The sequence below is a fragment of the Rhynchophorus ferrugineus genome, unplaced genomic scaffold (genome assembly GCF_030347505.1).
Source record: "Rhynchophorus ferrugineus isolate W39M unplaced genomic scaffold, kcgeb_rfMv2 rfM1, whole genome shotgun sequence".
NCBI classification, from domain to species: Eukaryota; Metazoa; Arthropoda; class Insecta; order Coleoptera; family Curculionidae; genus Rhynchophorus; species Rhynchophorus ferrugineus.
Window position 1 is genome coordinate 16,374,344 of NW_027472580.1, and position 14,085 is coordinate 16,388,428.

At 31.7% G+C, this 14,085-nt stretch overlaps 1 protein-coding gene across 1 annotated transcript in view; it reads right to left on the reverse strand.

Annotated features, from left to right (window-relative positions):
• Positions 1-14,085, reverse strand: part of LOC143205007 (uncharacterized) — a 61,398-nt gene that overhangs the window by 38,070 nt on the left and 9,243 nt on the right. The window contains exons 3-5 of the mRNA XM_076418372.1: positions 8,015-8,122; positions 7,827-7,958; positions 5,468-5,617 (exon numbers count right to left, since the gene is read on the reverse strand). Of these exons, the coding sequence (XP_076274487.1) occupies positions 5,468-5,617; positions 7,827-7,958; positions 8,015-8,122 (390 nt within the window). The remainder of the gene's footprint in view (positions 1-5,467; positions 5,618-7,826; positions 7,959-8,014; positions 8,123-14,085) is intronic.

Genomic DNA, 14,085 nt, shown 5'->3' on the forward strand with positions numbered 1-14,085 from the left:
TTCCTTTCGATGAAATATATCTCTTTAATTTGTCCTGTTACTACGTGTATACATCCTTCTTGATAAAAATAACATTTAATCACTACACTCTCCTTAATGCTTTTTTCATATCTGCAAAACAGTTAGTATTATTTCCCTCCTCACATATGTTAACCAAATCATCATGTATATTCTGAACAATAACACACACGCTCATAAAGATTTCACACCCTATAATACAATTCCCTACAATTGAAGTATATTAATTGTATACTGAGCTTTAATTATTCCCTCTTTCATCACCCTGTATTGGTAATGTCAGCATCAGAAACACTGATCAAGTTAATAACTAAGCTGTTTATTTCCAATCTATTAAAAACTTGTTCAAGATTCTACCATTTGCCAATTTCTCCTTCAATGTGTCTGATCGAACTCACACAAATCGAAAGTATTATTTTCGACGACGCCTCTTTCCATAAATCCAGACAGTTCTGGTTTGAATATCCTCCTCGACCTGAATGTCTATTGCAATACCCCAACTCAATTGGATTAAATATGTAGTGATAGAGAGGAAGACATAATACTCTGTGACCATAACGTTCAGTAATTTGATCTACCATGTATCTTTTCTCCGGCTTATTTCTAAAAAAGTAAATTACATAAAATGCAATTAAATATTTCATATATATTTACCGAGTAACAATTTGAAATCGTTCATTCTTCTACATGATTTCCTCGAAATTAATTTTATGTACTTTAAGTCATTCTTGAATTGGTTGATGCACTTGTTGGGATTTTCCCCACTGTGTACTGTATATTTGGTAGATATGGTGCATTGTATATAACTATAACTGATGGTTCCTCCAAGTACTTTAAAAGCTGATTTTCAAGCTACTTCAAAAGATAAGTTATGGCTCATTTCTCCATGGTCATAGAATCGATAGTTATTCCAACGTTTACCTTTATCCATCAACTTTTGTTGTCTTTACACTATATTTATTATCATCTTGCCATGAGCGACTCAATGTACCATTCTGAAATATTTATGTCTCATTTAAATATATAAATTGATATAATAATTCATCCTTGATTTTGTTCTATGTCTTTTAAAATTGTATTCTATCTCTAGAAGTTCCATTAAATCCGTTCGTGGGTTATCTTTACACCACTTAAATCCTATATTATCCAACAATGTATGAAGGGATGTTCTACATCCCTCAAATTGCTGAATATATTTTGGTTTCTTATGGATACTTTCCAGGCTAACAATTTTCTCTGAAATATTTTTTAAATTATGTGTCCATTGAAAGAACTACTTACTGTTTTTTAAATGTAAAAAATGTGTGTTATATTTGTTCTTTGATAAGCTAACAACAATTCTTTTTGGTGTATTTAAGGTTACATTGTTCTTTATTTTTTGACACACACACATTTTAGTGACCGCGCCCGTAATAATATTCAATGCAGTTTTCAATAAAAACCCCGGCGATTTTCAATTTATTAAAACAAAGCGTTAAAACAACGTTATAACCCGTAAATATAAAATTTTGAAGAATTTTGCAGACGTTTGACAAACGGACAACTTTTGCAGGCTCTTTCGGTTACATGATCGAACTTCTCTAACAGCATTCTATCTCTTTTTAAATAGAATAAATTGAGAAGGTTATTGTCTGACCGTAAAACAATTTAACAACTTTAGATAAACACATATTCACACATGTGTCCCTACTGTTTTGAATTGACTATATAATGTTAAAATAAGTTATATTTAACAATGTTATTTTTGTATGTAGTATTTTGTTTTATCAGAGTCAAAATAAACCAAAACTTAAAATTGATGCGACAACGTTGCACTATAAATTTTGATGACGTGCTGTTTTATTGGACTATAGGGACTATATATAGAATACTGTAAGTAAATTGAATATATAAAAATCCCTGTAATGTATAATATGAACAATATCAGTTTACCGAATTACAGAACGTATGAATAAAATTATACTAAAGTCCAGGAAACGGAACTGGGCCATTTAAAACGCAATATACGACATCATCAAGTCAACCGCATCTATAAAAGATTTTCGGGCACTGTATATATCGTTCTTTCGGCGGGGATTTATAAGAAACCCGGAAAACAAATGGCCGGTTCTGAGCCGTGCAAATGTGAAAATGCAAGTGAAATCCCGGGCAATAAATAAGAATTAGCATATTTTTCAGTTTGACAGGTCGAATGAAAAGGGACAAACCCGCGGGGCGCATCCTTGATGATCTTTAACCGAATAAACGCCAGATTGATCCGACGTTACGGGTATAAATTTAAATTTTAGGAAATACACTGCCCGACAAAAATATCGCGCAGCTGAGATATGGTAACCTTATTCAATTTTCTTCTAAAATAGGTGTATTTCACACTACAGAGTTCGAAATTAGGTGCTTGTATATTTTCTGATTAGTTTTTCATATTAAAAATTCCTTTATTAATCTATATATTAATCGATTTAACAAATATATTCTACAAACAAATATATTCCAATACAATGAAAAACACCCAAATCAAGCCACTTGCCACAACATATGTCAAGAAACCCAGTGGGTAGCCGGGCGGGATAAAAGTTTAGCTCGCCGACGTGAAGTTACTTGAATTGAATCTGGATGGGGATAAAGGTTTTTTAAAGGCCATAAAATAAAATAAAGGATAGTGTTCGTTAAAATTAAGTTAATATGTTTTACATTTGAAACTATATTAAAATCGAAAAAGATTAATAAAGGGTTATGTCAAGTTTGGATAAAAAACCATTAAGTATGATAGGTCACGTAAAGTATTTTACATTTTTTTGTGGAGAAAATAAATTAATATACCTGTCTTAATGGAAGGTATATACAGCTGTGAAAGAAAAACCGGACATATGTAAAAATGTCTTCTAACATAGATTAACAGAATCAAATTCGAGAATAACAACAATCATCTCTTTTCGTCGTTTACAAGATATTTAGATTTTCGAACTCGTATTGATTTCTGATTAATTTCACCATTCATTAGTAAATGCATTTATTAACAAAGCATTAACCTAATATTTCAGGTAATAAATACGTTAATTTGTTAAAATAAAAGTTAAAATAAATATTACATAGAATATTAAAAGTTATAAAATAGTTTCATAGAATTTTATTTGGGGCACATAAGACATAAGATAAAGTAGAAGTAGAGATAAAGTAGCAATAGATAAATGAAAGTTATAGATGACAAACCAAAGATGAGCCATCCGTAAGGGCGAGATCAAAGAGTGAAATAAATAAGCAAAAAACAACGGGAATTTGTTTAAAAATTTTGATAAAGAAATGATTCTTTTCAGACCAGCCTGGTGCCTTTATTGTTTTTGTTATATATATATTTTAGATGAAAAATATGGATAAAAGATAAAGACTATATAAATATATTAATGAAGTAATGCAAGTATGTAGGATTTAGAATGAAAGTAACTACATAATTTGCATAGATGCAACACATCACAAAGAGAAGTAATGATGAATTGTTATACATATTAAGGTTAATTATTATTATTTGTATTATTAATGATTTTTATTGCATTATTAATGATATAGGGTGTGTGCATGTATAACATATTATTCTTTGAACCTTGTTTCAATTATTTTTGAAAATCAATAGTTAATTTAATGAACGTAACTACATTTATTTAAAGTATCTTTCTAAATTGTAAAAAATAAATTACCTAATTCTGATTGTTATTATTTTCAAATATTGTCTGTTTTAATATATAAACAATGTATTACTTCATTTATTATTCCATACTTAATATATATATAATATAAAAATAAAGAAAGATCATGTATACTTATATTCGATATTCTAGTCTGATTTATGATACTTATAATATCCAGAGACATAGTATTTTACACTTATTAATACTTAGTTGATTATTGAAACTTAATGAAAATTATAATGCTATCTAAAAAAGGATAGTGAGTGTTAGTTCTTGAGATAGTTTGCATATATTTTAATATGTGTTAATATACAGACATTTGTGGTTATAATTAATGTTATATATCAAATACATTTCTAATCCTATATTGAAAATACTGCAATAAAAAAGTTTTAGTCATATCATTTTCAAATTACTCCTTTTACTCTATTTTGAGAGATACATGATTAATTGAATTCACTGTAGTTGGATTTCGATCACAGGACGATCACTAGTCAAAATAAATTAATGTATCATTTCATACAGATTTTTCCTATATTTCTGCCAACATATCGTATTGAAATAATGATGTTGGTAGTGGCAGGGTCGATTCATTTTCGTCCTTCTTCAGCATTTCGAAGCCGTCTGCCAGCCGAGCCATGCAACATCAAGTTAAACAATCTATCAGCACAAGATGTTATGTCTGGTGAATTTGCTGTATGCGGCAGAACTTCCCATTCGAGCTGTAACAGTGTATCCTTTATAACTCTTGCAGCGCGAGACCCAGCATTGTTATGTAAGATGATGATTATGGTTCATTCATTCAAATAGTTCATTAGTTGAGCTGGGTTTTTGACTAACAAATCTTACATTTCATTCACTTCGAACGGTTTTGATCTTTCAGTCTGTCAGTGATATCAACAGCGCCGCTTTTAAATCACTTAAATTAAAACTGACAATTGGGGTGTGACAAAGAAGCATCGGCACAGGTTTCTAAAAGTGTTTAAGCAAATGATTCAATGTCATCGTTAAAAATATTTGATTTGAAAGTAAAGATTCGATTATTTGAGGATGACCTAGGATAAACATATTCGTAAATTATTTTCACACCGGTAAAATAAGAAACTCGGATATTCTGAATATATAAATTTGTGAAAAAATCCGGGTTGATATAAAATAAATAGTATTTATCAAGTAAGCACATTATAATATGGCGGTCCACAAGATCACCACGAGAATTAGCCAATAAAGCTCAAATTGTAATAATACACACCTTATTTATCATATTTCACTCCTTCTGACTTATGGTTGTTACGACATCCCAAAAATTTCATTCATAAGATCAAATGATATTACAGTTATTGTGGAAGCGCATATTGACAATCTTCATTATTTTTACTTTACGAACGGAATCTATCACCAGGGTTTCGAATATTGTATTTGTAATGTATGAAATATGAAATATTCTTAACTGATGCATTGGGTCTAAAAACTCAGATTCTAATTGAACTTAAATATTGTTTTAAAAAAAATTGAATCAAATTTTGTAAGTGACCTTAAGATATTTATGAGACCCGCCTAGAAGGATAATATTTAATACTGATACAGATTGATGATAATTTAAGCCACATTACATATAACTGCAACTATATCAATGTAAAAACTTTATTAACTTCGAATTATGTTCACAGTTTGTGATAAATTACTGATACGCTGTACACTGTATATACACTAAGGACTAGAATGACGTTACTAAAGAAGTCCACTATATTATTATGGATAAATACCTTTCGTACTGGCTATTCGTGTCATACTGTGATCTGCCCTGATGATGGTCTCTCTGTAATCTTTCTTTCCTATCCGAGCTAGACGATCTCTCTCTAATCTTGTAAATGTCAGATTTTGAATTCCTCCTGTGTCTTTCAGTAGGAGTATATCTGCAATTATGGAAATTGAAATGTTTACAAACATGTAAGTTGCTGTAAGAATAAGAATAATATGTTATTCTAATGTTTAACTATATTAATTGAACTTGAACATTCTTTTGGTGTTTATAGATCACTTAAGTTATTGAAAATATGCCCTTGAAATTATACTCGTATATTGACTTATAAATTGATTTGAAAGATTTACAACAGATGGTATTACAAAGTATCAAATCTCATCGGGTACATTTGTAACCAACTTCCTGTGGAAGCCCCATTGAAGCTTCACTTTTCAGTGAAATTTTATTCAAACGTAAAGCAAACATTTTTCAGTGCTCTAATATTGTCTGAATTTGTTCTACGTAAACGGTATTTGCGGGAAGTTTGACATTTTTGCTTCAATTTGACTAAAAAAATAGCCGAAGGTCATCGATTATTGTGTGAAGTTCATGGCAACTATGCTCCATCGATTTTAACATGCGAATACTCGAATACGAATTTCGACATTTTAAAAATGTGAAATAAAAATTGCGATTTTGGCACCGAAGACAAAGACCGATGAGGGCCAATATAAAAATGCATGAAGGATATGCAGAATAATTGGTAGTAACACAAGAAAGCATTTCCAATTACTTTAAAAAGATGGAAATGATCCAATAGCTTGGATATAAAGGCGTTTGGTCATTGTAAAAAGCTGCAAAATCGGAAGCTGTATACATTATGATAATCCAGAACGAAAAAAAATTTCTACCTCTACCTCTTCAATGCTCTATATTTGTATAATAATAATTTGTCTAATCTATTAATTTAGATTGATATTGACTACAGCTGATGCGTTTCAGGCGAACACTGCGCGAAAAATGGCGTGAATATGAGCATATATATGTTATTCTTCAACATGACAACGCTAGCCCATATTTTGAAAAAAACAGTGAAAACATTCTTGGAAACATTAAGATGAGAAGTGCTATCCGACCCGCCGTATTCTCTAGACCTAGCTCTTTTTGATAACTACTTGTTCCGATATATGAATCTAATCAGCGATTCACTTCCCATGAAAATACCAAAGAATTGGTCTATTGGTCTAGATCATCAAAAGATAAAGCATTCTTTTGAGATGGAATCCCCAAATTCCCAAAAGATGGGAAATAGTAGCGGATATCGATGGACATTGAATAAAACATTGATGGACTTTGAATAAAATACATAGAACCGATTTTTCAATAAAGTCCACAATCAGTTTTGCAACAATAATTGTTTCAAAACTCTCTACAAAGTATTGTGACACAGATAACATATCATTAAAAGTATAAAGAAACGAATATTTAAAATAGGAAGCATTAGTCGATGACTATTGAACACAAACAATAGCAACTGACTAGTGTGATAATGTGTTGTGAAAAACAGTTAAGTTTTAACCAATTCCTATCACAAAGTAAAATTTAGATACCATGTGTGTTAAAAGAAAGTCTCATTGAAGATGAGATAACTCTCATTGAACTGAGATATTCGTTTCCGCACAAAATTCCTCCAAAGAAGTATATGAGGAATCTGTTCATCTCTCATTTGATAGACATCTCCAAACTGTTATAATGTTCGTTTCTGAATCTGTTAACTATACACTGTACACTGACTGTCTCACCTTAAACAATTGACTTTCTAACACGATCCCGGAAAGACAGATTTAGAATTTGCCTTAAACATCACATTTTTAAAACAAAAATTTCCTCTCTTTCACACGCAACCATATTAGGGAAGTAAAAGTTCTTGCAGTTTGGTTTAGGAGAAGACTTCAAGGTTCCTATAACTTCATCAAGGATGGCCTCAAGCCCGGCCATAAAAGGAGAAAGGTAGTCAAGCTGCAGCAGTCATCATAATTGGTAAACCGAGGACACTAGGCCTGTTACCAATGGATATGAATATTCTTATTGAAAATTAAAAATATATTTGCAAAATGCTAATTGAGATAGGAATTGTTTTTTGCTTCAGACTTCAATTACGAACGAAGAGAATTTTATATAATGCAGTAATCCTAAAAATGTGGCGCAAATAATGGATAAAAAGCTGCGTATAGTGGGTTCAGTAGTGCTAAAACTGGCAGTGTTAAAATAGTGCCATAAAAATAGAAAAGTATCGAAGCGGTTGAACTCAGTTGTCTTTACAGTACATGAACGAAAGGCATACGAAAAACTTCATGTATAAAATAATTAAATATATTTACCTTTCAATCGTGCATGTATCTTGCGTCGCCGCCTCCAATGCCTCATTTTGCTGCAAGTGGTACTTCTTATCGAGTGTGTGGTACCTTTCCGAAGATGGAGTGGGAGTACGTGAGTAAACCGCAGCATGGTATCTGAACACCAAACGAGATAGGTTAAAATTTACTCTTGTGCGTTGAAAATAAGTTACCTTTCGAGACTGCCATGTGGATACCTATCAGTATTGCCGGTATTTGAGTACCGACTATTACCGAGAGTAGATGTTGACAAACAAGGAGGACGCTCACTGTAATGGTACCTGAAATAACAAAAAAATTAATTGAGTAAGTCCGATTAACTATCAATCCAACATTTCGATTGAAATTGGATCACCTTGAAATTGAAATTATTATTGAAATTTCCTCATATCATCCTTAATATAATATAATTCTATTACAATTAACAGCAGACAATCTGAGACATTGAGAGGATTAATCAACTTCAAGTATCTATTCTAATCGAGTATTACAGATAATTAGTCCCTTTATATCTGGTATAATTGCCAAATATAATTAATAAGTACCTCAATAATTAGTTTTTGAAAATAGATATCATCTAATTTTTAGTTAAATTACATCATTAGTGTAATAATAAATTAGACTTTTTAAAGAGATTTGTTACAATTTATTTCGTAACGTTTTGTAGGTTATTTAATAAGCACGTGCAAATAAAACTGAAAAATTATAAAGTGGAATAAAACAATGGCTTTGCGCTCATTTTCCCACAATTTCCTCAATTCCCTCTTTTCCTAACATTTTTTCGTTTGACGAAAATAATTACGAAGTAAGAGAGAACTAAATCCGATGGATAAGCTGGATATTGAAACAATACGTACTTTTAATTACTTATTTTAGCGATGGGATTTAAGTTGTATAAGGAGTCGTGATCTTGATAGAACATTAATGTTTTTCCTGCAAACTGTGTTTTCTTTTATACATTTTTACATAAAATGATTCAACAGGTTACTAGTCCAACACATGGCCAATCATTAGAACGATAAAATGTACGCAAATATCATAATAAATGTTTTGCATAATGGATTTGGCTAATCTGTATAAACAGCTATGAGATACGAAAATTAAGAAAAGCCACCAAGATACAATGAGAAGGAATGAATAAGAAGTTTTAGATGTAACTAGTAATGATTGAGGAATATCTGCATTCACTAAGCTGTATTGTTATGTTCCAGACTTTTAATTTGTTTAATTGACCAATATGGAAATTTGTTATACTGTTCGGTGAATGTTATGCAAAATTGATGCTCTGGAATAATAAATAGAATAGAATTAATAAATAGAAAAAATATAATACCTGCACATTTGGTTTTATGAGCGAACATTCAAAATTAACTAGATACATATAATTACAGACATTATTGAGAAAGCATATGAAGAGAAAAAAGTTTGCTTAGCTATATTCTTGGACGTGGAACAACTCCTCAATAAAGTTTCGCATAAGGGACCCGTCGGTAAACTCCATAAAATTTTACCAAAGCAATACGTTGGATACAACAATGAAAGAAACTACTCTACTGCAAGGCAGTGTTTCGGGTCCAGTTATTTAAGCAATCTATATATGCGACATACCATAAATTGCAAATTGTTACTATATTTGCTGATGGAATTGCTATAGTTGCTATTGAAGACAATAGCAAAAAGGCAATTTGGAAACAGCAATTTACAAGTAATGATATAAATTAGTAGACCCGGACATGGAAACAAGTCAACGAGAGTTAATCAGTTATATAGAATTCAACTATAACTAAATTGTTCATATATCAATAAATGTGAATAATACTATTATCCTACATAGTTTAGGGTTGGTTATATGGCTCGGTGAATAGATGATACATTATTACTCCACAAATATCTCCAGATTTGGCGCATGTACATTATTTTGCAAGGAATAAACCTAGGAAAGAATAAATTATGTTGTTTTCCTTTTCTAATGGCGGTACATTCTGTTCGAGCCGATCGGCACAGTTGATGAAGTAAAACCACAAAAAATCTTGAATATTTAGATTTTGTGCTACATTAATAATTCTATAGTAATAATAATTAAATTTTTGTGTTATTCTTTGTGGTTTAACATTAATTAGTTTCAAAATATGTAAGGAAAAGGGTATAAATTTATAAAAGTTATAATATTTAAACAGCATCAATTTTATTTATAGTAGGAATGTTAGGTGCCACATCATTTTTAACGACATCGAATATGTATCAACATATACCAAAATTAATTAATAACAAGAACAGAGAATTATTCTTGTTGTGTTGAAAGTAATCAACTCATTAATGAGGTTTGTCCATCAAGAATAGTAGCAAAAATTGTAGTAACTGGTATTAATTAGACAATTATTTTAAACATAATATATTTTAGTAATGATTTGAATTTTATTTTATAGGTAATATGTAGCTAGAATTTCTTGACGGTGAAAGTCGAAGAATGTGAAATTCAGAGAATCAGAGAAGAAGAAATTAGACAACATTTTGCTAAGATGTAAGAGCAGTGTATAGTGATATTATGAAATAATTAAATTTGTTAACAAAAGTAGACCTGAATTAAATAAACAAAGTATAAAATCAGTGACACCCTAATGATATAATGACAAGGAAAATACAATGCATTATAATATAAGAGTATAGGTAAATAAATTATTGTTTTGTTAAAATAATGATGTATTGACTGAGATTTTTTTCAGCTTAAAAGTACGTTATTCCGTTCATTTTAGGCTAGTAAATCTACAATATATTAATCGAAAACTCGAGGTAGTAAATTCATTAATGGGGTTTGTGGATCAAGAATAGTAGCGATGACAGTTGATCATATTTGGATCTCTTATATAGTGGTGGCTTTTTCGTTTGGTTTTAGCTATATTGGCTGGATTTGATCTAGACGATATTAGTTATTTTTATGGTAATGTTTATTTATATGGTTCTCGGAGTTCTTGCTAATTATTCGAGTATGTAAATTCATTTAAATATGGCGTTTTTATAAAAATAGAGAGGTATATAGAACTTACTTTTATTATTTCATTATGTTCAATAATTTTTTAAATAAAATGTGTTATTTCCAAAATTTTACCATTTTTATGTATCTCCTTACCCTATTTACCTGCTTATATATATTTTCGACATTTTATCTAATAATTACGATAAAAAATTTAAGTAAATAAAATTGTTTGTACACATGCGCCAAACTCGGATTATTCTATTTTGAAATTAAATGGAGCTCAATATGCGAGACGTCAAATGCGGAGATATTTGTGGAGTAACGTATCCTGGTGAATGAAGGTATGACAAAATGAAACAGTGGTTATTTACATGATGTGACCGTTATTTTATTGAAATTATAAAAATATAGAGATAACACTAGATGAAAGAGGTTGCAGTGGTGTTACCTGTAGACGAGGCTTGGGCAGTCTATGGTGGCACTTCTGAACTGCGTGATGCAAATACCCCTCAATAATATACCATACAAAGATCTCGAGTTTGTCAGATATTCGTTATATTGTACTAGTTGGCGCTGCTGGCACCCCGCCCTCGTTCAACATCTGGGATTATATTTCAGGGTATTTTTGTAGACCGTTATTTCACGATGTAAAATTCGACATGCCTCAAGGTCGCTACAATAGTAACAATGCAATAGTATCTTGGGATAAATCTTAACGCAAGTATTCTTTGGAAAAGAACAGAAAACTCAAAAGAACAAAAAACAACATAACAAGTATATCAGAAAGCCATGAGAAATATTGTGGATGCATTAAGATAGCACAAGCATAATTACTTACACCGAGGCCTTCGGATTCCAATTTTCATGGAGGAAATTAAGAGATTGGTAACAAAATGTGAGGAAAGACTGCACATTCATGTAAACACCCAAGTGGTGCAAGTCTTCGTGAAGTGAACTAAATGTAAGAGTCAATGGGTTTTCCTAGATAAGTATCTACTATTAAGTGACTATAGAGACAAATTATAAGTTAGTCGCCAACGCCAAAACTATTTCTATCAAACTACTTTTGTTTATCGACTGGTTCTATTATTTTCATTCGATAGTTCTCAACACCAACTGAATCCGAATCCTGAGTGATACATAGGGAAAAGTTGTGACTAAATATTGGTGTGAACATTTTATGTGAATAATAAAGCTTCAAAGTATAAAAAACCCAAATTTTATTGGTACACCCTATATAAATTTTCATTATATTTCAAGTAAATGTCTTGATAATAAAATTCAAAGAACATTTTCATTTTTATGCTATTTTATCCGCCATTAAGATTCTAATGTATCAGACATTTCTGTAGTAATAACCGATTTCACCGCCATTAAAAAATTCATAAATATAACGCCAGTTAATGAGAACAATGAAAAAAATCCATAAATAATTCATTGTTTAAAAAGTAAATTACCCTTTCTGGGACCCGATATTACAGCGATTCATTAATTTTTTACAGCATAAATATTGAAAGATATATATTGGGTAAACAACGAAAGGTAATTCCACATTATTGGGGCATGAATAATTCTATTATGATATAAATTTACACATGTTTGTATTAAACGTGGTAAACCGCAGCGATATATTTTGTGTAATGCATATTTTATATGTGTTTCAATAGGAAATTGAGATGGGAAAGACAATATATTTTGCCATAAAATGCCAACGATATAGGGTATTCATATGTTTTGTATGTAAAATATTTATTAATAATAAACATATTTATTTTCCGATATCATAACCAGTATATAAAAATCACTAAAGTATTACGACGACTTAAAGTAGAGACCATATATAGGCGTCTATATATAGGCCTATATGTCTTTAATAAGGACGAGTCGATATTGAAATAAAGTGAAGAATGAGGACCGCTCTCACCAAGTCCTACCTATCGGACAGATCTTTCCAGGCCAAGATCAGGAAACCACTTTCCAGTCGAAAACAAATCGATGCTGGCATACCTCAAGGTTCTCTGCTAGTCCCAGCCTTATTTAATATATTTATTTCAAATCTGCCGAGAAAAGAGCACATTGAAGTCGCGTTTTACGCTGACGGCACTGTTCTCTTCATGGTCTCCAGGTTCGAGGTTACAACTCAAGAACGTTTACCGATGCAGCTCGATAATGCGGTCAAGTGGTTCAAATTCTGGACGTTGCAAATCAACACCTTGAAAACCCATGGCATCATTTTCCATAAGAAGCGCTATGCACTGCGCGTCTCGCAACTTAAGATCGACACCGCAACAATTCCATGGCTGTATAACGTCACGTACTTCAAGCCACGGTTCGGTTGGCATTCCCAAATCCAGGAAAGAATCCAGAAAAGTTTCGAAGTAGCAAATCTGCTATCTTCTCTGATCAGTCCTTCTAGCAGAATTCCCATCTCTATCAAATGCTTATTTTACAAGATGTTAATTCGGTCCGTACTCCTATATAGATCTAATGTCTACTTCAAGTTTGTTGTACCCAACCAGGTGAAACGGCTACAAGTTTTTCGAAATAAGCTCCTCAGGAGAGTCTTAAACGCTCCATGGTTTGTCAGAAATACTCACATTCATAGGGAAACTGACACTTCAGAAATCAAGCACTTCATATCTCAATCATTCCACAACCAACAAATCAGCTAAAGTAGTAAAGTAGAGCTAAAGCTAAAGTTCTGAAAGCGCGCTTGTTCGCGAGCTGGTCGACATGCTGGGAGTTTAGCACCGCGTCACCGATAACCTCCCCCTTCTCCAAGCTAAAACGACCTCATCCGCAGCTGCAGTCATTGTTGTCCAGTCAGCACAGTATCCAGTGTTGTGTTAACTCAAGTTCGCGAATCAATTCCATGTTTTTGTAAGTTATATACATAAAATAATAATTTTCTTCTCAGGAATCTTACACTTACTCGGTATTTCTTTCTTCTCAGTCATCCTCTTCCATGAGAACACTCGGCTTTAGGCTGAAAAGAGTTGTGAAGGATACAGGGTTGTAGTTTGAAAGTGAAGTTCTATCATACTCAGTATACCCATCAGATAAAACGCCTTCTGATAAACATTTCTTCAGATCGATGCAGCAAAACTTGGCCACCAAATCAAAATCATTCTTTCGAATCGTTATTACCATGTGGCAGAAAGAAATAATTTATAATAATATTTGTACGTGAAAATTGACTCTTCTCGAATGCATTGCTATCGTATGTAGCGGGTGTAGGTTTGTGTTGTTCCATATATGGTGATTATGTGG